Source organism: Anolis carolinensis, unplaced genomic scaffold (assembly GCF_035594765.1).
Source record: "Anolis carolinensis isolate JA03-04 unplaced genomic scaffold, rAnoCar3.1.pri scaffold_12, whole genome shotgun sequence".
NCBI lineage: Eukaryota > Metazoa > Chordata > Lepidosauria > Squamata > Dactyloidae > Anolis > Anolis carolinensis.
In genome coordinates, this window is record NW_026943823.1 from 12,929,550 (window position 1) to 12,953,999 (window position 24,450).

At 43.6% G+C, this 24,450-nt stretch overlaps 2 protein-coding genes across 10 annotated transcripts in view; one reads left to right on the plus strand and one right to left on the minus strand.

Annotated features, from left to right (window-relative positions):
* The first annotated feature begins 106 nt into the window (after positions 1 to 106).
* On the plus strand, positions 107 to 22,162 carry atg4a (autophagy related 4A cysteine peptidase). 3 transcript variants are annotated; one of them, XM_016995056.2, is made up of 13 exons: positions 107 to 252; positions 5,587 to 5,658; positions 6,054 to 6,125; positions 6,517 to 6,615; positions 7,679 to 7,780; positions 8,178 to 8,250; positions 8,948 to 9,027; positions 10,171 to 10,361; positions 11,153 to 11,231; positions 17,375 to 17,520; positions 18,910 to 18,966; positions 19,801 to 19,912; positions 21,171 to 22,162. In XM_016995056.2, exons 1-13 carry the CDS (start codon positions 243 to 245, stop codon positions 21,233 to 21,235), a joined length of 1,158 nt encoding a protein of 385 aa, XP_016850545.1. In that variant the 5' UTR covers positions 107 to 242; the 3' UTR covers positions 21,236 to 22,162. The 3 variants fall into 3 exon arrangements, with proteins under 3 accessions (XP_016850545.1, XP_008112889.1, XP_062820102.1); XM_008114682.3 differs by having other exon boundaries at positions 109 to 252; positions 5,584 to 5,658; XM_062964032.1 differs by lacking the exons at positions 107 to 252; positions 5,587 to 5,658; positions 6,054 to 6,125; positions 6,517 to 6,615 and having other exon boundaries at positions 8,183 to 8,250.
* Positions 11,510 to 24,450, minus strand: part of col4a6 (collagen type IV alpha 6 chain) — a 175,418-nt gene continuing 162,477 nt past the window's right edge. For 5 of the 7 annotated variants that reach the window (XM_062964026.1, XM_062964025.1, XM_008114678.3 and 2 more), the window contains one exon: positions 22,057 to 24,347. In XM_062964026.1, the coding sequence (XP_062820096.1) occupies positions 24,087 to 24,347 (261 nt within the window). In that variant the 3' untranslated portion in view covers positions 22,057 to 24,086. Of the gene's footprint in view, positions 11,836 to 17,648; positions 19,980 to 22,056; positions 24,348 to 24,450 lie in introns of those variants that run through there. The other 2 variants (XR_010001086.1, XR_010001087.1) reach the window with 2 other exon arrangements.

Consider the following 24,450-nt stretch of genomic DNA (forward strand, 5'->3'; position numbering starts at 1 on the left):
CTGACTGTTCTGCCGCCGCAGCCAATCCGCTGTGACACCTGGTGCCTGACGGGAGTCGTAGTCCCCGCGGGAGACAAGTACGCGGCCGAGGCGGGAGAGGGGACTACGTTTCCCAGCGTGCCTCACGGAAGCGGAGACTGCCGTCGTGTTGTTTTCTGCGGGGAGAAGGAGGAAGAGGAGGAGACGACGGGGGACGGTGGAGAAGGAGAGGATGGTGGCTGCGGAGGTCGCCTCAGGGGAGGATGGAGTGCGGTGAGTGAGCGAGCGAGGCCGCGGCAGGAGACTAAGCCCAGCATCTTTTCCCGCCTCTTTCTCTCACCCAATGGTCACCGAATGGGACCTGAGAGAACAGTGTCTGAGGCCCCTTCCACACAACTGTATACATCCCCACATTATCTGCTTTGTACTGGGTTATATGTCAGCGTGGACTCAGATAACCCAGTTCAAAGCAGATATTGTGGGTTATTCTGCCTTGATATTCTGGATTATATGGCTGTGTACAAGAGGCCTCTGTTGTGGAGAGAAAAAGCAAGCTATAAATTAACATAATACCCTGTTTCCCCTAAAATAAGACATCCCCAGAAAATAAGACCTAGTAGAGGTTTTGCTGAATTGCTCAATATAAGGCCTCCCCCGAAAGTAAGACCTGGCAAAGTTTTTGTTTGGAAGAATGCCCGCCGAACAGAACACCAGGGCATGCAGGATCGGTAAATGTACGTACCATAGAGTGTTGTACATGGAAATAATGGTAGTAACAAGAAATTCTTGATAGGATTCACAGTTTGTTTGGTTATGCTGGTTTGTGATGACAACTACTGTACAGTATACAATAAATGTTCTTTCTTTTTTGTTCAACAATAAATGTGAATTTTTCTTCATGGAAAAATAAGACATCACCTGAAAATAAGACCTAGAGCATCTTTGGGAGCAAAAAATAATATAAGACACGGTCTTATTTTCGGGGAAACACGGTAGTAATGTTGAGGGATTTTCTGCCTTGATATTCTACATTATATGGCTGTGTGGAAGGGATAAACAAAACCTGGGATCAGATCCTGCCTTTCTGTGGCCCCTTCCACACAGCTGAATAAAATCCCACATTATCTGCTTTGAACTGGAATATATGGCAGTATGGACCCCGATATCCCAGTTCAAAGCAGCTTTCGATATCATCAACCATGGTTTCCTTTTGGGATGGCTCTCCAGAATGGGTCTTGGGGGGGGGCTCTGCCCCTTCCTGGAGGATCATCCCCAGTTGATGAAGCTGAGGGACACCTGCTCGAACCCCTAGTCTTTGACCTATGGGGTCCCACAAAGTTCCATTCTATCCCCCATGCTTTTAAACATCTGCATGAAACTGCTGGGCGAGATCATCTGGAGTTTCGAGTTCGGTGCCATCTCTACGCAGAGGACTCTATTACTCTTTTCCACCTAATTTCAAGAAAGCCCCCCCAGATCCTGGACCAGTGCCTGGATGCTGTGATGGACTGGATGAGCTGAAGCTTAATCTAGACATGACAGAGGTCCTCCTGGTCAGTTGCGAGGTTGATCGGGGTATAGGGTGGCAACCTGTGCTTGAAGGGGTTAGACTCTCCGTGAGGATGCAGGTCCGCAGTCTGGGGGTTCTCCTGGACTCAGCGCTGACTCTTGAAAGCTATACACACACACACACACATATATGGGACTATAATAAAGGTATGTACAGGTAGCCCCCAAGTTACAAATATTTGACTTACAAACGACTCATAGCTAACAACAGGAAGTGAAAGAAATCTACCCCTTGGAAGGGAAATTCTATCCCGGAAGAATTATTATCATGAGGAAAAGGTGTTTCCACAGCAAGTAACATTTTTCAAAATCTAGTTATCACAGGGGCAGAAAGTAAAGTGAACTTTTCTGAACAATGGCACAGACAGCAAAGGAAATGTCACAGGCATGTTGACCCTTCCCTATGTGATCCAAAGTGAAAAAGTATATATTTTTGCTTGGAGTTACACTTAAAAATGTAGCTGTTTATACTAAGAAACAAATTCACCTTAAGAACAAACCTACAGAAATTGTCTTATTCATAACTTGGAGATTACCGTAATATATGTATTAATATATGTATACAACACACATAAAATAAAGGTTAAACAATATACACATATATATGAATATTATTGTCAATAACAGACCATTAAAACACTAGATATCTGTCATATAGCATATTATAGAAACACTAAACAATATAAAACAAACTGGGTATTATCAGTACACAAATTGCTTACTTTTTAAAAAAAAAACCAATAGATTTAAGATCATTTATGACAACATAAAAGGGAGACAAGCCACAAGTAATGCATAGGTGTATAAGGAAAAAAATGAACAGCTCAGAATACAGCCATGACAGGTTGATCAAAACATTCTTTTAAAACTAGCTATATCTGTCAAAATGTATAATTGCTGGTGACAATTTAATAGAAATTGATAGTCCTGCGTTTGGTGTTTAGGGTTTAAAGTTTGACGCTGGCCTAGAAATGTTTTAAATAAACAACCAAGGATTTTCTCAGCATCAATGTAGCATATGCATTTTGATATGTAAACATAAATGTAGGATAGGCACAACAATTGTGAGAACTGACTTTTTCCCTACTTGGGGAAAAAATGTGTGACTCTGAACATTCAAAGGCAACCCCTCAGATCTAGACTCTTGACTGGAGCTACCATATCCCATATATTTTTGTATTTTGTTCATTTTCAATGGCTAATGTGTCAATAGTTGTAGATCTACTAGAGAGCTATCCCTATTAAAGACATCTCACCCATTTGGATGTTATAACTCCCAAACACCTGCAAAATAAAAATTTAAAAAATGCACTTCTGCAGAACTCATATTAAAAAGTGAGCATTTATTAGATCTAACTGCTAGATGCAGATTGCATATCTGTCCTTGACACTGCAGGCAAATAAATATATTGAAATAAAACAAACCCAATTGATTAATTCTGTATAGATTGAACAGGCTCAGTATCTGTTGACATAATATCATAACTTACTTGATTTTAATAACCTGGGTTGTAACAATTATAAAAGCCAAATCTTGTCAAGAGTTTCTTCTATGAAAATTGAAGTATGGAAATCTCAGGAAATTGAATAATGGAAATAATTCTAAATTTCATGTGGTATGCATTCTATTAAATATGTCGTGTGCAAAACCTATAGGCATGGGAAAATAAACAAGCCAGGGGATGCAATGGGTTTAAACCCTTGTGCCAGCAGGAGTGCTGACCGAAAGATCAGCAGTTCAAATCTGAAGAACAGGTGAGCTCCTGTCTGTCAGCTCCAGCTTCTCATGCAGGGACACGAGAGAAGCCTCCCACAGGATAGTAAAACATCCGGGTGTTCCCTGGGCAATATCCTTGCAGACGGCCAATTCTTACACCAAAAGCGACTTGCAGTTTCTCAAGTCACTCTTGACATGAAGAAAAACACTGCACTTTTGATTTTTGCTAGACTACACATATCCTGGTTTCTGTCTATGCGTGCATCTATACTGCAGACCCAGTACAGTTTGACTACATTTAACTCCCATGGCTTAAAGCTATGGAACCCTATGTTTTTGTAGTTTTCCAAAGTCCTTAGCCTTCTCTGCCAAAGACTGCTGGTATCTCATTAAACTACAAACCTCATAATTCCAAAGCATTAAGCCCGAACAGATAAAGTGGTGTCAAACTACCTTAATTCTATTGTGTAGATGTACAGTAGGCACAATAAATAGAGGCGCCTTGTTCTGATCAAAATGAAGTGTCAGTTGGTTATCTGTGTGTCCCAATGCTTTGCAAAATTAGTTTTGTATGTAGCTGTAACAAGGCTTTCTTTGAAGCAGTCCCAAACTGTGGAACCCCCACCCTCAGCACCTTAGGCTAATTCCATTTAAAATTAAATGTCTGATTGTTTTTTAAAGAGTGTTTTAATGTGTATTTAAAATGTATTCTATTTGTACTGTTTCCTTTGGTTTTGTGTCTTTCTTTATTCAGGAACCCCTGTGGGCTAGGAAGCAATATAGAAATGTCTTAATTAAATAAATGTACGCATGACTTCATGGCCTTGGGGTACAATCAGTCAGAGCTGCAGAAGTCAGTAGGTCCACTTTTAAATCCAAGAAAACAACTGTTTTCTTGATTTGTTCAGTCTGCCATATTATCTCCCCCCCCCACCCCGGTTCCTGCTTTTCTTGGAAGGAGCTCAGTGTATTAAACGTCACATGCTTTCTTGATATAAATTTTTTTTATTAAAACTTAAGGTCTCCAACTGGATGAGATCACTGTAACTGTAAAAGTGCCTGTTTAGAGATCACTTTTTATTACATCATTCACAGCACTGACTGTTAGGAGGTCTATTTTCTTCTTCCCATAGGAAAGAAACAAATGAGAGAATCTCCCCATGGGGTCCTGCGGAGAACTGAATCCGTCCTTTTAGACATCCCATCCCCCAGGATTAGGTTCTCCTTTAGCTGGAAGATGCTGTGAGTCTCATGACACTGAGCTTAGTGGAGGAATGTTGTGAGAGGCCTTGCCTTTTAAAGCATAGCATGATCCAGAGAACTGTTGACAACTCCTGGCCATTTTGACCTCCTTTAAGGCTATTATTTTGTTCCGTTTGTTGAGATCAGAGCAGTGTTTAGCCTTGTGTGTTCTCTTCTGTTTTAGTGCAGCCCTGTTTTAGCTGGCCATCTAGTAGCAAGAGTTTCTGTACTGTCTCTTGTCAAGACTTAATTGGTGTTACACAATGCTCAGAATCGGTTATTTTAAAAAGCAACAGAATGGCAAGAGCAATGCAAAACCAGAACCATGTGTCCTTATGAAAGGAATGATATTATTAGACTGTCTCCAGCATTTGCAAAAGTGGCTGTTTGTTAACAGTGAAATTGCATCCATTAGCAAGAAAAAATAATTTTATATTGTATTGGACATAATATAAAGCAATTGCTAAGGTTAATCTTAATTTGTCTTCAGATAATTTCAGTTCTTTTGCTTAGTTTACAATGATCTCATTTGACAAATTGACTTACTTCTCATGATATTTGAAAGTGCATCTTGCTATACTGTTAAGAAAATTGATGTGTTTCTAGACATTTCTTTAAAAGAAGCAATTCGTGTAAAAAATAACAAGAAAGAATAGGTTTTCCACAGGTCTGGGTCTGAATCGTTGTCTTGAATGTTTTGTATTTGGTGTGAAAAGGAAGAATAAATGGTTCTGAAACCAATCTGTTTAGTCCTACTGTGCTTTTGAGAGGATAAACCTGCAGGCCGCAGCACCTAATGCATGCCTCCTACCACATGGGATCTGGTTTCAGCAGTGGCTCTATAATATTGAAGCACAAATGGCAAAGGCCATAGTCTGGTGAAAAGCAAGAGGTATTAATTACATTGACCTAAAAGCCAAATGAAGCATGATAGTATGTTTGGTGAATCACAAGACCAGAGGTTGGAATCCAAGAACTGAGCAGGTGCAAAAATGGCTGGGGAAACAAATTAGCATTTCAGTGTTCTGAAAACAGTTCCCGATTTTATTAACATCTGAAAAACTCATTATTTTTAGCAGAGTATTTAGAAGAGCTTCCTGAAACAGATGAACCTGCTTGGATCTTGGGAAGGCAACACCAACTTAAAACTGGTAGGTTGGAATGAGAAGTTCACAGCATGTTTACTCAGTAGTTATTTATCAATCACTGTTGTACTTTTTGCATTCTGCACCACTGTAAAGGACATGATTTCACGGATAATGGAATTAATGTATTTAGGACCTATCATTTTTGTGCTGCTAATCAATGAAATAATTACACTTTTCACACATAACACTGAATGATTTCTAGTAATCAGATGACCAAGACTTATACAAGTGTGTTACAATGAGATTATTCTCCTTTGGAGAATGATGGTATTGGACTGGAGATAACTATTGGACTGTACTTAGGAATGTTCCTTTGGGCCTGTCGGATATGTAAGATGTGAAATAACAAACATAGATGATGTCAGTGTCTAATTTTTAATGCTACTCTTTGATTCTAGAAAAATCTAAGCTTCTTTTGGACATAAGCGCTCGCCTTTGGTTTACCTACAGAAGAAAGTTTTCACCAATTGGTAGGTGTTTTTCTCCCCATCTTTTTGCTCTTTTCTTGTTTTCAAGAACATCATTACACAAGAAAAAGAACAACAGTTCCAAAAACCAGCTCTTACATTCTTCGATTTTCTAAAGACCATTTGTAAAAGGATAGTGCTGTATCATGCCCTGATATCTGTATGCCTCAGATATTGCCATATTAAAAAAAAAACGGGAGGCAGAGTGGGACCTGGAGTGTTTGGGGTCCATAAAAGTGAGAACCCACCCCTGTTGCTAAAAGGTATTTCAGTAGCAAATGGTGCACGGGGTTAGATAGCACTTATTCAAAGTCATGTGCTTTTGAGCCAACGACCTTTAGCATTGTGTGTATTTCTTTCATAAGCACATAAATACGGTGGCTGTTGATTCCAGGTGGCACAGGACCATCTTCAGATGCTGGCTGGGGCTGCATGCTGCGATGTGGACAGATGATGCTAGCTCAGGCTCTGATCTGCCGGCACCTGGGAAGAGGTAAGTGTACTTTTTTTTGACCAAGAAATCCCCATAATTGTGAGAAGTGAGGATGATGTGTGTTAAAATACCTGGAGGAGTGCCCTTGGGAATGCTTGTCTGCAACAAATGGTGGGCCGTTTTAGGCTCAGGAGTGGCCATTAATTTAAAAATAGAAAGTGGCCCTTTATTTAATTCCTGATGCCAAGGCCTAGGTGGTGAAATTGCCTGCATACCTTTAGAGAAGGTTTCTCATTCTGGCTTTCCAATGCATTTTGGACTTCAGCTCTCAGAATTCCTGGTCATTGTCTAAAGCAGCAGAGGCTTCTGGGAATTGAAGCTCAAAATACTGGAGGACTTGAGTTTGTTAATCTTCTCTAGAGGGTATCTTGGGACATAATTTTTCTGGTAAGCATATGGCTCTCTAAGTTTCCTGCAGAGTAAGGCAACCTGGTACCCTTCCAACAATTGCCTATGCTTTTAATAGTGTGTATGTATATTTATGTGTGTATTTATATGTCTGTCTGTGTGTGTGTGTCAGGAACGACATGAGAAACTGCAAGTCGCTTCTGGTGTGAGAGAATTGGCCGTCTGCAAGGATGTTGCCCAGGGGATGCCAGGATGTTCGATGTTTTACCATTCTGTGAGAGGCTTCTCTCATGTCCTTGCATGGGGAGCCAGAGCCAACAGATGGGAGCTCACCCCACTCCCCGGATTTGAACCACCAACCTTTCGGTCAGCAGTCCTGCCAGCACAAGGATTTAACCCATTGCGCCACTGGAAACCCCAATAGTATATTACAAGCAGAGCTTAGAAGTGCTTCTTTTTTGGACTACAGCTGCTATGATCCATAATGATAGGCATTGTAGCACAAAACAGTAACTTTATCCAAGGTCTAATAATACTTTTCCTTTCCTTTTTTGAAAGAAATTTTTCTAGTGGTTTCTCATTACTTTTAGCTCAGACCACGTAAGATTGCCATTTCAATGACTGACTTTGCATAATCATCTCTAGTTCTTATTTTCCTGTACTTCTTGCCAATGTAATGTGATCATTAAAATCTTAAATATTGTTCTCTCTTAAGATTGGCATTGGGAAGAACACAAAAAGCAGCCTGAAGAATATCACAGGATCTTGCGTTGTTTCTTGGACCGAAAAGATTGCTGTTACTCCATCCACCAAATGGGTAAGAGCTGTCTTCCTGGCTCCATCCTTGCATTTCACTCAAGTTATTCAAGTGGCATATAATTTTCTGTTAGCATCCATTGAAATTATGGAAGGTGCATGTTTTTAGGTGTTTATGGCAAGGTATATATTTTGGTCAGCCTGCCATAGGTGAAAGGGTGTAATGTTTTAAGCAAAGAAAAGTATCATAAAACACCTTGTATACAAATATAGGATTATTAAGCACATTGATTAAAATATTAAACAATTAGAATGTAAGATGGCCGTCAACAAAAAGAAGGCTGCCAACTTTCTGTTGGACATGAAAAGCACCTTATGCTGAGCGGATGCCATTGGGCCAGTACTTTCCAGATGCTTCTGCTATTTGGCGTGTCTGTTTCTTTTTCTTGTCCACACAGCACAGATGGGTGTTGGTGAAGGGAAGTCTATTGGAGAATGGTTTGGACCAAATACGGTTGCCCAGGTGCTCAAGTAAGCAAGCATGGATACATTGCTTTGTGTATGTAATATATGTCTGGCCACTTGGAGTGTAGTGCACAAGCCAGCCTTCATGTTATGATGATTTCCCCTGGAGATTATTAATAATTTTATTTGTATCTATACCACCAAAGAGCTCTTCTGGCACTTCACATCTCTATCATGATATTATTTATTATAGCTATTTGAAAGAGACAGAGTGGTTTCATAATGAAACCTGCACCTGGAAGCCCCTTTCCCCCCCCAAAGCGGAGAAGAAATCCCTCATTTTGTTTAGTAAGTTTCTGAAACTGTTTAACCTATCTTTGTAAAACAGACTTTCATCTATTAGAAATAAAAGGAATATAATTTTCCCCTTCTGCAGCACATTGGCTCTTGTTGCTAATTTGTTTTGGGCATTTGCTGAAAATGTTTATTTTATTTTCTTCTTAGCTTTTCTCCTGCAATTGTTTGGAAGTGTTTTTGTTGAGGGGAAAGTGTTGTAAACATTGGGATTGTGTTCACGCCAGAAGCAATAGAGAGGCTTTGCTAATACTAAATACATTACAGAAAATGGCAAAAGGGAAGGGATTTCATAAACCTTAGCCCTTGCACGCTCCCAAACAAAACTGGGCAAGCTGTTTCCGTTATGTTTAAACTTAAGCCTGTGTAGGAGTACATCTGCATTGAAGCCTGCTTTGTTTTCATTCAGGAAATTGGCACTCTTTGATGAATGGAATTCTCTAGCCGTTTATGTGTCTATGGACAACACTGTGGTGATTGAAGATATCAGTAAGTTTGATATCTATCTCCATTTTCTGATCTGTGTAGTTTCTAAATTCAGTTGGGGTTTTCTTTCTGCCTGATTCTGTTTCCAGAGAAACAGCGGTGGCTAGGGGAGCCTTCGCACAATTAAAACTTGTGCGCCAGCTGCGACCGTACCTTGGGAAGCCAGACTTGACCACGGTGGTCCACGCCCTTGTTACATCCCGTTTAGACTACTGCAACGCACTCTACGTGGGGCTGCCTTTGAAGACTGTTCGGAAGCTTCAATTAGTCCAACGGGAAGCTGCCAGGTTAATAACTGGAGCGGCGTTCAGGGAGCGTACTACTCCTCTGTTACGTCAGCTCCACTGGCTGCCGATTAGCTACCGAGCACAATTCAAGGTGCTGGCTTTAGCCTATAAAGCTCTAAACGGTTCCGGCCCAGCTTATCTATCCAAACGTGTCTCCCGCTATGACCCACCTCGAAGCTTAAGATCGTCGGATGAGGCCCTGCTCGCGGTCCCGTCAGCCTCACAGGTGCGGCTGGCGGGGACGAGAGACAGGGCCTTTTCAGTAGTGGCTCCCCGCCTATGGAACGCCCTCCCCATTGAAGTCAGGCAGGCTCCCTCCCTCCTATCCTTCCGTAAGAAGGTTAAAACTTGGTTATGGGGCCAGGCCTTCGAATAAGAATCAGCAGCATTAATTACTATTATGTATACTGGAACTCAATTGACAGACCCAGTCTTTTAAACTTGTACACGCCTACCTATATTTTATAAATGCATTTTATGAATGTTATATGTAAGTTAATTTTTTAACTGATTTATAGTGTATTGTACTGTTTTTATATGTCTGTTTTATTGTAAGCCGCCCTGAGTCCCCTGTTGGGTGAGAAGGGCGGGATATAAATATTGTAATAAATAAAAATAAATAAATAATACTTTAGCTGGTATTGCCAGCTGAAAGAGGACTGGTTACAGTCTCCAACTGTTTATTTTGTACCTTTATGTAAATAAATTATTTCCAAAAATTATTTCACAGATCGTTGCAGAAAGTGGATGGGAATTGGAGGTTATTGTAGTTTTAAAAAATACCTTATAAAAAAAGAAAATGCTGACAAATCACTGGTAGTGACCTAACCCCCAGGCTTTGCTGCCTCTTGCTCCCCAGAGAAGATGTGCCGGCTCCCCAACCAGAACTGCCCGCCGGTTGCCCACTGCAGCCCTCTTTCGCACCAGAGTCTGCTGAGCCGAAACAGGAGCCCTGGTGGGTTCTGCTGTGGTTGGAAGCCTCTGCTGCTGATTATACCTCTTCGCTTGGGGATAAACCACATCAATCCAGTCTATGTGGATGCTTTTAAGGTACCATTCATTAACGGGAGGTTTAGTTGGTCAAGTCGAGGTGATGGGCATTTTGGGTAATATTTAGAGCAGGCATGGGCAAACTTTGGCCCTCCTGGTGTTTTGAACTTCAACTCCCACAATTCCTAACAGCCAATAGCTGTTGGAATTGTGGAAATTGAAATCCAAAACACCAGGAGGGCTGAAGTTTGCCCATGCCTGATTTAGAGCAAACCAATCTTTAAATGACTTATTCATTGGAGGGGAAAACTTTGGGATAGAACCCTCATACAGTGGGTCAATTGAATTCATAGGCTTATTATCCATGGATTTAAACAGGAGAGCTGGAGCCTGTGGTAGTGCAGCGTGTTAAAGCGCTGAGCTGCTCAACTTGCGGACTGAAAGGTCGCAGGTTTGAATCCGGGGAGCAGAGTGAGCACCCGCTGTTAGCCCCAGCTTCTGCCAACCTAGCAGTTCAAAAACATGCAAATGTGAGTAGATCAATAGGTACCGCTCCGGCGGGAAGGTAACAGCACTCCAGTCATGCCAGCCACATGACCTTGGAGGTGTCTATGGACAGCACAGGCTCATTGGCTTAGAAATGGAGATGAGCACCAACACCCAGAGTCTGACACAACTGGACTTAATGTCATGGGAAAACCTTTACCTTTAAACAGGAGAGCTAGAACCATAGAGTTTACAGAGACCACAAGAGCCATCCAGTCCTACCCCTGCCATGCTAAGTATGTATGTATTGAGTTCCTCCATGAAAGGAAAGTGGAATAACAATAATTTTCTTCTTTGATCCCTAGGAGTGTTTTAAGATGCCGCAGTCTTTGGGAGCTTTAGGAGGAAAACCAAACAATGCCTACTATTTTATAGGATTTCTGGGTAAGGAGAACATAAACACATGGGTCAAATTGAGTTCTGTTGAAAATAATCCTCTTAAAGCTGACATTTCTCAGTAACTGGATTTAGGAAAGAAAGTGTAGAATGCTTTTGGCTAAAGGCTTATATGGTTCAGGTCTTGATAACTGATTGGATCAATACATTGGTCATCTTTGAATTTGAGCTTTCTTGACAAAAAGCTGGTCACAAGTTTTGTTTGGATGGAGCTTCCCACTTAAGAATGATCCCCAGGGGAAAAATCCTAACTAGCATCTACCATAGTGTCAGCTCACCACAGCCGCTCCTGAATGAACACACAAGACTCTCTGTGATATCACCAGAAACTTTTACTGTAGGAAACATGAACATCAGAAAAGCCAAGAATGGGATACTACGGCCAACCCTCCTTTATATACCCTCCCCCTCATTTGAACAGTCTCTTCCCGCTCAGTAAAACCCCGCGCAAATTCCCCGCCAAGTCCAGCAGCCGTTTCTTCTCCAAGTCCTGAGCCGCAGGTGTCTTATCAATGTCAGTGACCCTGAAACTCAGAGCCACATCCAGGCTCTAGTAGCAGGGTTCTGACATGGCGTCCTCCTCCCCTTCATCCTGGAAGGAAAAGATTAAACACAACTATTGTTCTCCGCCGTCCAGAGTTCCTTTATACTTTTTTAACAGGCTGCAATGGAATACCGGGTGTATCTTTCCTAGGTCCTTGGGTAGCCTCAGCTCATAGGTCACTTCGTTTATTCTTTTTGCTACCCTGAATGGTCCTATATAGCGTGGAGCCAATTTCTTGGATGGGAATCCCAATTTTAGGTTTTTTGTGCTCAGCCAAACCAGATCTCCTTCGCCCAATTTGTCCCCCTCTCGGCGCCTACGATCCGCAAAGAGCTTGTACTTCTTTTGTGTTTCCCGCAATGCCTCTACCACGGTTTGCCACCCTTGCTTGATTTTGGCCGGCCATTCCTCGTCGGTCTGGCCCTCCCCTTCCTTCCACTCGGGTAGCCTGGGGAAAGGTGCCACCTCCTGTCCGTATACTATTTCGAATGGGGCACGACCTGTGGCCGAATGTACGGCCCCGTTAAAAGCCATCTCAGCAAACGGTAGAAGGTCCGCCCAATCATCCTGTCTATAATTGGTGTACATCCTTAAAAATTGGCACAGTGTCTGTTGGGTACGTTCGACCCCCCCGTTGGTCGCGGGATGAAAGGCCGAGCTCAGGTTCCTTTCTGCTCCTAACAGCTGTAAGAATTTTCCCCAAAATTTTGCAGTAAATTGGACTCCCCGGTCGCTAATTATTTTGTCGGGACACCCATGTAGGCGATATACATGCTTCACATACAAATCAGCAAGTTTTTCAGCTGAAGGGAGTTTTGGCAGGGCCACAAAGTGTGCCTGTTTTGAGAATAGGTCCAATATTGTCCAAATGTATCTGTGGCCTCTGCTGGGGGGTAGTTCGCCTACAAAATCCATGGCTACGCATTCCCATGGCCTCATGGGCTCCACCACCTTCTGCAATAGCCCCTGGGGCTTCCCCGGTGGTGTTTTTCCCTCTGCACATAATTCACACTGCGTGACGTACCCCCTGGCGTCTTTCCTCATTCCGGGCCACCAGCATTGTCTGGCCAACAGTTTAATAGTCCTGGTGGGGCCTAGATGACCCGCACCTTTGTTATCATGGTACTTCCTTAACATTTCTCGTCTTAAACATTCAGGGATATACAATTTCTTATTTACAAACACCAAATCCCCACACAATTCTCCCTTTTCTTTGTTAGTTTGTAACCATTTGTCCATTCCATACGCTCGCTTCAACTCTTCCTCCCATATTTCTCCTCCCCCCGTGGAAATGGCAGTACGTTTGTTTTCTTTGGCCGCTTGTGCTCGAGTTAGTACTGCCAGGCCCCATTGCTTATCTAGGAATAGGCTCCCTTCAGATTCCTGAATTCCTCCCCCGTGCTGAGGCATCCGAGAGAGAGCGTCAGCGAGTATGTTATGTTTCCCCTGGAAGAATCTGAGTCTGAAATCAAAACGGCTGAAATATTGGGCCCATCTAATTTGCTTCGCTGATAGTTTACGAGGGGATCTTAGATACTGTAAATTTCTATGATCAGTCCACACCTCAAACGGTGTTCCACTTCCTTCCAGAAAGTGTCTCCAGCACTCTAGTGCTTTTAGAATAGCTAAGGCTTCTCTCTCCCAAATTGGCCAGTTTTTTTCTGTATCGCTAAACTTTTTTGACAGATAGCCACATGGCTTCAGGTTCCCCCCCTCGTCTTTCTGTAGCAGAACTGCCCCATATGCCCGGTCTGATGCATCGCAATGTAATACAAAGGCTTTAGACATATCAGGGTGCTGTAGGACAGGCTCCTCAGTAAAACGCTTTTTAAGGGCTTCGAAAGCTTCCTGGCATTCTATTGTCCATGTCAGTTTGGCCCCTGGGGCCTTCACTTTGGCTGTTTCTCCCCTGCCTTTAGTCTTTAACAAATCCGTTAATGGCAAAGTGAGGCGCGCAAAGTCCTTGATAAATGTTCTATAGAAGTTTGCGAACCCTAGGAAGGATTGCAGCTGCTTCCGTGTTTTGGGGGCTTCCCACCCCCTCACGTCTTCTACCTTCGCAGGGTCCATCGCCACTCCCTGGGAGGAAATCCTATACCCCAGAAAGTCTATCTGGTCTTTATTGAACTCGCACTTGGCAAGCTTCGCATACAGTTTTGCTTCTCTCAACTTTTGCAGGACTTCCCTGACTAGTTCTATGTGTTGCTCCTTAGTCCGAGATATTATCAATATGTCATCTAAAAAAACAAAGACCCCCTTGTACAACAATGGATGCAACACTTCGTTGATTAATTGCATGAACGCGGCACCTCCGCCGCACAAACCGAAGGGGAGCACACGATAATTGAATAATCCGAATGCACAGGAGAAGGCCGTCTTCCACCTGTCCTCTGGTTTGATCTGCAATTTATGGTACGCTTCAATTAAGTCCAATTTAGTGAATATCTGTCCCTCCGATAACTGGGCGATCAAGTCCTTCACTAAGGGTAGGGGGTATTTATTTACAGAACTGATTGCATTCAGGCCCCTGTAGTCAATGCAGAGCCTCAGCGTTTGGTCCTTTTTCCGCCTGAACAACACAGGCGCCCCTAGAGGGGAATTTGAAGGCTCTATGAAACCCCTCGCTAGGTTTTTATCAATGTATTTTCTCAGTTCCTCCTTTTCCCTAGCCGACATTGGGTATATTTTTGCCTTGGGAAGCTCTGCTCCTGGGACTAGCTCTATCTTCACTTCAACTCTCCGCTTCGGTGGGAAACTGTCTGCTTCCTTCTCATCAAATACGTCCACAAAATCCCGATACTCTGGGGGTAATTTATCTGCCAGTTCTGCTATCCTGATAGAGTCTTCCTCCCCCCTTTTCCCCGGCTCTCTCTCCACTTCCTGGCTCCCTTCTTCCAACTTCATCCTGAAGATCATGCTCTTATCCTCCCAGTTGATTTGCGGGTTGGCCTGCCCCAGCCATGGCATGCCTAGTATAACATTATAGCTGGCTATTTGTGATATCACAAATGACACCTTTCCTTCCCAACTCCCTATCTTACACTTTACATCTTCGGCACTGTACTTAGCTAATGATCCCGATGCTGTGGATCCGTCCAACTGCGAGAAAGCTATTGGGGATTCTAGGTTCGTTCTTTCGCATCCCAATCCCTCGGCTAATTCAGGGGAGATGATGTTCCTGGAACATCCACAATCCACAAATGCTTTGCAGGTTGCTTGTTTGCTGCCACTTTCAAGCTGAATGGGGACCACTATCATAGCTTTGTCCTGACTTACCAACCCCCCCGAGTGGTGCCTCATCGGTGGTTCTTCCTCGGCGCGTTTCCCTGCCACGGCTCTTGGTTTGGGCGGGCCTCCGCCTTCCCCTTTTCTCTGCCAGCACTCGGCAGCCCTGTGGCCCAAACGGCCGCACACGAAGCAGCCCCTCCTGCTGGTGCTCACGTTCCCTGTCGGCTCCGTTCTCCTCCCGGCTGGGGTTGATCCCTCCTTCCGGCTCCCCTCTTTCATCTGCGGCCGCTGCTGTAGCCCTCCTCGGTGCCTCCTCGCCTGGGCCAGCGATGTCTCGATGCGCCCCGCCAGCTGAATCCATCCGCGCAGTGTGTCAGGCTCATCACGATGCACCGCCCAGGAGAGGATCTCCCGCCTGAGACCCTCTTTGAAGAGTTCTATCTTTGTTACTGCAGACCATTCCGGCACCTTTTCAGCGAGGCATTGGAACTCCTCCGCATACTCAGATACTGACCTCTGCCCCTGGGAGACGGTCTTCAACTTCTCCCTCGCCCGGATCTGCTCCAGTGGATCTCGGAAACGGGTCTCCAGGGCCCCCATAAAGCGTCGGAGTGACCCCAGACATGGGTCGCGCCGCGCGTGCAGTTGAACGTACCAGCTGGCCGCTCCCCTCTTCAACACTGCACCAATGGCCCGTACCCGGCTGGATTCCGTTCTAAAAGTGTGAGCATTGTCCTCCATATAGCCCCTCACCGTGGTCAGGAAAAAATCCAGTTCAGAGGACTCTCCCCCAAACTCGATCCTTAGTTCCTCTCGTCTCGGTAGGGGTCCCTGTGGTGGCAATCCCCAATTCTCCGCCCGTCGCAAGCCCCCTTGCGGACCAGTGGGCCCCGCTGCTGCTTCTCTTGGCCCTGTGCCACGCCCGGCATTCGCCAGGGGCACCAGGGTCTCAGTTGGGAGCGTAGCCGGGATTCTCGGAGGCTTTTCCCCTTCGTCGTCACTCTCCTCCACCCGCGTCAGGCTTGTTTGGATCTTGGGCCGGGCACCGGGCTCCTTTCGCATTTCCCTTCCCTTCGGTGCTGGGAGGTCTGCAAAGCCCTGGCTGCTTCCCACGCTCACGTCCCACATTGAGCCAGCCCGAAGTTCCCTTCCTCTCTCCGGCTCCGCCAAAACCGCCAGGCGCTCCATCGCCCTCGACATCACTGCCAGGGTGGTCTCCATCGCCGACATCCTCTCCTCCAGAAACACCATCCTTTGTGGGCCTGGGGAAGGTGAACCTTCCTCTCCTCCGGTGCTGTCTCCCCGCACCACTCCACGCCTCTGGGTTACCCCATTTGGCTGGGCATAAGCGGTGGATGACGCCAGGGCCGCCAGCTGGTGGAACTCAGCGTCCGGCTCGGGAGTGGCCCTTTCCGACCTTCCTCCTCCTGCGCCCAAGAGCTCTTCATCCTCCACTTGCATGTTACACCTCACCGCTACAGCGGGATGGTGTCCGTATTCTTGGCTTAGTGTCAGCTCACCACAGCCGCTCCTGAATGAACACACAAGACTCTCTGTGATATCACCAGAAACTTTTACTGTAGGAAACATGAACATCAGAAAAGCCAAGAATGGGATACTACGGCCAACCCTCCTTTATATACCCTCCCCCTCATTTGAACAGTCTCTTCCCGCTCAGTAAAACCCCGCGCAAATTCCCCGCCAAGTCCAGCAGCCGTTTCTTCTCCAAGTCCTGAGCCGCAGGTGTCTTATCAATGTCAGTGACCCTGAAACTCAGAGCCACATCCAGGCTCTAGTAGCAGGGTTCTGACACCATAGAATAGAATAGCTTTATTTGTCAATGTGCTATTGCAGAATGAAGTTACATCCCTCCCCCGCACACACCAGAAAACAACACACCCATCCCTCCACACCCCAATCATCACCACACAGCCCCCAATGCCACATCAGTGTGAAGCCACGGAGATCAATAAAGCCACAGCTCTAGGATAAAAGCTATCCTTGTTTGTTTGTCCTTGTCTTTGTCACCCTGTATTGTCTGGCAGATGGCAAACGTTCAAAAAAAAAAAAAGAATATGCCAGTATTCAAATTTGGTTCAAAATAACATTTCTAGGTGCTCAAGCCATTGTCGTTTGGGTTTTTAATATGCTCCCTAATTCTCTATTTTAGTTACATGATGCCTGTTGGCATATTTTTTATTATAATGGTGTGTTTTGATATACCTTGTGGTACCATGCCTTCAGCTGTTAGGAGTGGCGAGTAACAAATTAAATGTATTATTATCATTGTTATTATTTCAATACAAGACTGGATTCCACTTCTGTTTTCTAAGAGAATGTGTTTGTTCTATCCATGTAGGAAATGAGCTGATCTATCTAGACCCTCATACCACCCAGCTTTTTGTAGATTCTGAGGAAAACAGCACTGTTGACGACCGAAGCTTTCACTGCCAGCAAGCGCCTCATCGGATGAAGATTATGAATCTCGATCCCTCTGTAGCATTAGTACGTGTTAAAGGAAAGACTGGTTGAGAAGGGGAAAATTTGGTCCAGTTAGAGCCATAGTTAGAGGCTCTGAACCCTCCAATTTGCTCTCTTCTCAATCCGACTGAGGAAATTGGCTGAACCATATGTTTACAACAACAACAATTCTTTATTGATTAGTCACTTTTGACCATATCAAAACATGTAAAACATACAATACGTACACACTTGCACATGCATACAATAAAACCATGTAAAGATACAAAAGATCCCGATCTGCAGCCTAATAACCCGCTCTTAGACAAATACAGAGAAAAAAGGTTAAAATTAGTAATTTCCTAAGGTAAGGTTTGAACGAGGACAGGGGTAAATAAAACAAGTGTCTTGTCCATAGTAAATCTTAAGTTTGGATTTTGTTAATGGCAATGTATCAGCTCTCAGCTTCCATCTTCTCACGAATGGCCAGCGCTTTTTGCGTAAAAAGGGCCAGTTTTAAAATAGAGTTTTTATCTGAACCCTGTAGGAGGATATGCAATTTCTCCTTATTCTCTAAGTGAGTATGATTCTCCAGCAGAGGGTCTAAGTAGAGAGATCGAATCCTGGTGTAGTAGGGGCATTTTAAGAAAAAATGTTCTGAGTCCTCCACTTCTGCATCTACCTCACGACACCCACAGGTTCTCTGCGTATAGGGGATATTCTGATGTCTACCTAGCTTGGACTTAATGTCGAGCTGCTCGAATCTAGCCTGGGTAAAAAGTTTTCTAATATATATATGTTTAGCTTTTGTTATAGCCAGGCAATTAGGGAATCTGGATATTGCTCCTCTTGATGGGAATGGGTATTTTACATGGTTACCAGTTATGTCAATGCTCCATGTCATCCACACTCAGTGAATTTGGGGCTTCCTCTGCGCATAAGCAGAGGCTGGATGGCCATCTGTCAGGGGTGCTTTGAATATGACTTTCCTGCTTCTTGGCAATGGGTTGGACTGGATGGCCCGTGAGGTCTCTTCCAACTCTATGATTCTGTTATTCTATCCCTCCCTATAAATGTAGGGGATAATTGGGCAGATTTCATGTGAGCCTCCAGAAGCAAGGAATTGGGGTGTGGGGGGAGCAAAAGGGGCTCATTTGATGGTTTTGATGGGCCAAAAGTACTTCCCGCTTCATTAAGCCTTAATTTTGGTGTACATTTGGTTTGGTTCCTGCTGAGGTGGCAAAGCCATCCCTCGACATCTGACACTTACTGTGTCAGATGTCAGAACTGTAATCCTAGTGCCCTCCCTATTCAAGGTGATTTGAAAAGTACTAAGATAGAGTGGTCCTATTATTTTCTTCCTTATGATCAATCTGGTCTGATGGTGTGTTTTGTTCGAATAATTGTCTTTAAACATTGCCTCTACTTCCTCAGGGATTCTTTTGCAAAGAAGAAAAAGATTTTGATACCTGGTGTAGCCTTGTGCAAAAGGTAAGTGGTAGGAAATCTCTTAAATATATATGTGCAGGCTGTGCCTTACTGCATACATCAGTTGCAGACTGGGATGTATAGAATACTAGCCTTAGAGGGATTATTTTATTTGTATTCTCCATAGTGGTTCTTTTCTATTTAGGAAGCAATTTGTTTATAGTCTTGCGATGAAAGCAGCCTGAATTTGTAGCCAACTGATATAATACTTAGCACTGTGATGCCTGCGCTGTGATGCATGATCTTGCTCTTAAGAGTGTAAGTGTACAAAAATACTGCCTGGAACATGTTATGTTTTGACTCTAGCACATCTTTTCTCCCAGTTTCTGCATTATCATTAGGGCTTTTCCTCTGGTTTAGTGACTGATCTTAAAATGTGCACATCTGTATAAATACAGACAGTGAAAGGGATATAAATGAGGAAAAGGAATGAGAAAGTAGCCTGGAAAAAAAGGAGAAGAGCAAGGAATGCAATCTACCTCTAATAGGGATTCAGAATGAAACGATTCTTGGAAGCAGTGCTGTCAACCCATAACCCCTTACTTGCACAAAACAGAGAAAAATAGCCCTCCCTCCTTTTTTCTTTCCCTTCCTTTCTAGTCAAACAATGTTCACAAGCAACATGGGGAACCCAAAGAATATGGCCTGCCATTTTTGTTTACTCGAGGCAGAGTGATGGCCGTCATTTGTAATAAGGCTCTGATAGAAGCCTTGCAGGTCTTGGCATCTCTCTGCAGAGAGGCTCACACAGTGTGTGCCTACTAAAAATGGCCACACAGTTTTTACTGGTTTCACTTCCCAAGGTCCCTTTTAAAAACTAAACATTTTACTTTTCAGGAGATACATAAACAGCAGAGTCTACGAATGTTTGAGCTCATTCAGAAGCACCCACCACACTGGCCTCCTTTCATACCGCCTACGAAGCCAGAAGTGACAACTACCGGTGCAGGTACAGAACAGCTCCTTACGAAGTGGCATTTTCTCCTTTCCAACTGAAGTACTGTATTTTATTATCCCTGAAAAAAGAGGGGGTATAACAATTACTGAAACAACTTTTAAAAATTAAACCAATGTTGAAAGCAACTTGAGAAATTGTAGTGTCCAGAGAACTAGGTAAGTTTAGCATTTTCATCCTCTTTGCCAGAAGGCTCTGTGCACTGTTATTGCTTTTATGCTCATGACAGATGTTTTGTCCTGTCCATCACTCTCCCACAGTGCATCATGATCTGATCCATCCAGGGCTTTAAAATGCCAGTTTTTAAAATGCTTTTGACAACAATGTCCTCTGTGCTAAGATCCCGTCTCTTAATGGCCCATGTGTGCACAAGTTCTAAAGATGAGCGCTTCACATTTCCAGCAGGTGTCAGTTATTGCAGTTGTTGATCAGCACTCATTATAGAAATGGCACAAGGGGTCTTTAAAAGACTTGTTCACTGGTGCATCCAGTGGCTGAAAGACAGGTTAAGCCACCAAGAACTACTGCCTCTTGTGTCTTCTCATAGAAAAGTTTCTTCACTTCCTTGACAATGTGACTTTGGAAACTTTCCCAAACTAGCAAAGCCAGCTGTTTCTGTAGCGTGTCTGATCTTCTGTTCTACAGTTTTAACACAATCCACCATGAGTTCCAAGTTCATCCAATCCCTTGGCCTGTACCATACATGAATCCCATAGAGCAATGGTATGATGTAACAAACTTCCTTCCATCACCATTACGGCACACCACAATCTCTCATGGCCACTAGTTCTCATGATGACACTGGATGGCCCCTTTAGTGCATGGCAGCCTGACCAGCATTACCAATTTCAGAAAAGGGGTACAGTTTTTTCTTGCGCATGCACAAGATGAATCAATGAAAGCTTAACACTTTCTCAGTGTAATCGGTTGCCAGCTTTTGGCATAAGTGCACAGACAGGTTGCATCGTTGCATGAACCTTTATGACCCAATCATGACTTGCTTCAAACTGAGTTGCAGGCTAGGTCCTGTGCTTCCATCTGCAATATCATAGAAGACGTTGCAGCCCTTGTCACACATTTTCCTCAGAGACACAAAGACCTGTTTGGAGAGGTTGACCATAGGGGACCTTGGGCAAGGAAACATTATGGTGAGGTTGAACATAGTGGTCCATATGATGAAGCTTATGGATTTCTGCAAAAAGATACACTGGGCCTTGTAATGAAACCTTCTCTTTTCGTCCCTTTTGTACAGAGCTTATTGAGTCCACCGATAAACTGTTTGAGTTGGAAGAAGAGTTTGAGATCCTGAGCGTATGAAGGGCACCTCCGCTGACCTTTTGGCACGCAACCCGTGTCGTGTGTAGCATTTTGCCAGTGACTGAGACCACACATAGCCTTTCCAGCCCCCAAGTGCCTGCATACGAACAGTGACAACACAGCACAAGAGCTGAACAGCACCTAGAAGCGGGGAGAACCCTTCGAGAAGACCTTCCCAGGGAAGGAAGCGAAAAGATCCTGGCTTCGGCTTGTGCATTTTTTCCAGAAATATATATATTTTTTCTGAAACAAATGAGACTTTTGGGGGGAGATGAAAGCAAAAAAGATATTGAAGTAAAGACTACTGAGAATCGCCTTGAAGGCATCAATATTTGGACGGTTGTTATTCCTCGATGTAGTATATAATGCAATAGTTCTGCTCATGCTGAAAGCATGTTGTCAAGGCAAAGAAGCGTGTGGCCTCTGGTCCCTAGGAATAAATGTCTTTGTCTCGTTTTAAAAACTCAGATCAGGCAAAAAATAATGGTTTTGTAAAAGGTTTTCACATTTGTGCTGCCACCACACTTCCGAAACCAACCAAGAAGCCCAGCCGTTTCTATGAAAGGAACTCTTTAATGATGCACCATTGCCTCCTGTTTCTTGAGATACGCAAATGAATGGGGGACATGGAGGGCTGCTCCCGAATTTCCCCATCTTTTCTTCCACTTCTGGGAAAGGAAGGAGCATCACACAATAAGCCTGAAGCAGGATGCCTCCCTCTTTCTCGTGACATCTTTCACCCTGCCCTTAAAAATTCCAATCATTATTAAAACTCACTTTTATTTTGCTTCCCTTCCAAGTTAAGAAAAAAAGAAAAATACTTTTGTTATAATTGTATATTATTTATTTTAAATTAAACATTTACAGTTTTCTCCCTCCTTGTGTAAGAGCACTTTATGTGTGCAGCTAATAAATTTCTTAAAAACATTTCGACATGGGTTTTTGTGCATTTTCAGAACCATTCTAAAAATCCAAAAAGGTAATTGGTCAGAAATGAAAACCACCTTCTTAGTTGAAGCTGGACCTACACTGCCATATAATCCAGTTCATTGCAGTTAATCTGCATTCTGAAACTGGATTATATGGCCATGTAGATCCAGCCTGACTCACACTCTTCTTTTTGCTATCAGTTTGACATAGTCACATTTCAACAAAGTTTATGGTGGATCTACCAAAATTCAAGCTTCCTGTTTAATGAAGATGTGAAAAATTCTAAATAGCTTATACAAAAAGGCTGCCAAGCTTAGGATGTGAGAACAAATGGAATATAAATCTCAAAAGTGGTGTACTGATCTTTTATGGCTTTTTTGGGGGGGAGAAAATAACGAAATATATTCTGTAGAATGTTTTTGACAGTGCATTACAAAAATTATTCTTCCTCAGCCTAGAAGTAAAAAAAACAACAAGCACCTCTTTGTTTCAGCAGTAAATCTAATGACTATTTGATGTAACAACAACATAATACTAAGCTATTCAATAGTCTATCAAGCACCAGCTGTCTCAAGGCTACCTCTGTGAGACAAGGGCAGAATATTAACATGTGAATACAGGCAGAGCGTCTGCTCATTTGTTGGGCACCACTTGGTAAACAATATTTTAAATTTCTTATTTTACATACAGTGCACACCAGGTCTGTACTACCATTAGAAATGTACAACTTCCAGGAGCCTCAGCATAGAGTTAGAGAAGCAATGGGGCTTCTGTTTTGGGACTGTGTTATATGAATCAAAAGTTTTCATTCAGGGCTCATAAAGAAGTGAAGAGGGGAGTCATACTCATCCAGTGTCTAATTCAAGAAATGGTTATGGATTTTGAAACTTCAAACACCAACAATCTGCTTGGTATTTTTAGCTGGGAAAGTCAGAAAGGTGGGCGAAGTCCCAAGAAATGCTGTGGCTTTATCTCAGGAGTTCAACTACTGCATTTACTTAGTATAAGTTCTCTACTCCAGAGAAATGCCACCCTCACATGTTATCAGGCTATTAAATAACCTGGTATAGCTAAGACAATACCTATGCCACAGTTTGCACATTTTTTGAGACAATTCAGGGGTTTTTGTATAACCCACTTGCTGGCTGCAAATTATTAGAATTACATAATTTAGAAAATATCCCAAAAGAAGGAAGAAAAAGCAGCCTTTTAAGCACATGAGGCAAATACTTACCCCACAAGTAGTAACGAAGTCAATTTCAGAGAACATTGTCTCAAAAAGCCCAGGATAAGAAAATTTTAAAAAATACAAGAAATGCAGAGAGCTCATGAAAGCGAATCGAGGCACAAAAAGTGGTCTTTAAAAACGGAGTCTTCATCCCAAATTCATTCTGGGCTCCTTCAAATGTATCATCTTTTTTAAAAATACTAAAATTGCATGACGTTAATGCAGGTTGATTCTAACCACCCTTTTCGCGTTGGTTTACTATGGCTGTGTCATATGGCAAGTAATGGGACTTGGACTTGATACCAGCATCCATGGAACCAAACTCTCTCATATATGAAGGGCCCATTGCACACTTTTTTTTGAGCATCGGGAACATCTGATGAATTTTTGCAAATGTCTCAATCCATAATGTAAAAAACAGTCCTAAAGGGTGATAGGTTTGAGAGAAGAACGTTCTCCCGAAGTCAAGTGATTGATGTATTAAACGTGGTTCAGTGTGTTACAAAGAGGACAAAGGTGGCACCCCGGAAGGCAGAGAAAGACTTTGAGGTAGCCATGAATACAAAAACGAGAGAGGGGAAAAACATATAGCACCATGTTCTGTGATGATAGACAAAAGGATTCCGGCCTTTGAAGAAAGAAGAGCCCAAAGTCCCTGGGAAGTGTGGGCTTTGGCTAAGTTTGGGTCCTTGGCTACAAGTTCTTCATGCAGACCTGGCAGCGGCTCACCCGCATCCGGAGCTGCCCGGCTTTCAGCGTCTCCGAAACGGGAGCCTCCACAAATTGCTGAGCCGGTTCCACCGTTGTCAGCCAGAAGCTGTACTTGTTGGAGAAGTAGTGGCAGGTGCCCCGGGCGCCGTTGCACTCGATGAAAGGGGTGGCACGGAAATCCTCCAAACAGGACCCTGGGGAGACCAGCGATTGGCCGCCTCCCTCGGCTCCGGCTGCCGTGTGCTGGAAAAGCAACAGGTCAAAATAGCCATCAAGGTCAGGATTGATGCCGGCGCACAGAATGGACCGATAAGGCACACAGCCCTGCTATCCCACTTTTCCTGTT

Excerpts from the sequence above, each read along its gene's own strand:
- atg4a (XM_008114682.3), top strand. Across the intron at positions 10,362-11,152 it reads TCTATGTGGATGCTTTTAAG|GAGTGTTTTAAGATGCCGCA; the intron begins GTACCATTCATT and ends TTTGATCCCTAG. Across the intron at positions 11,232-17,374 it reads CTATTTTATAGGATTTCTGG|GAAATGAGCTGATCTATCTA; the intron begins GTAAGGAGAACA and ends CTATCCATGTAG.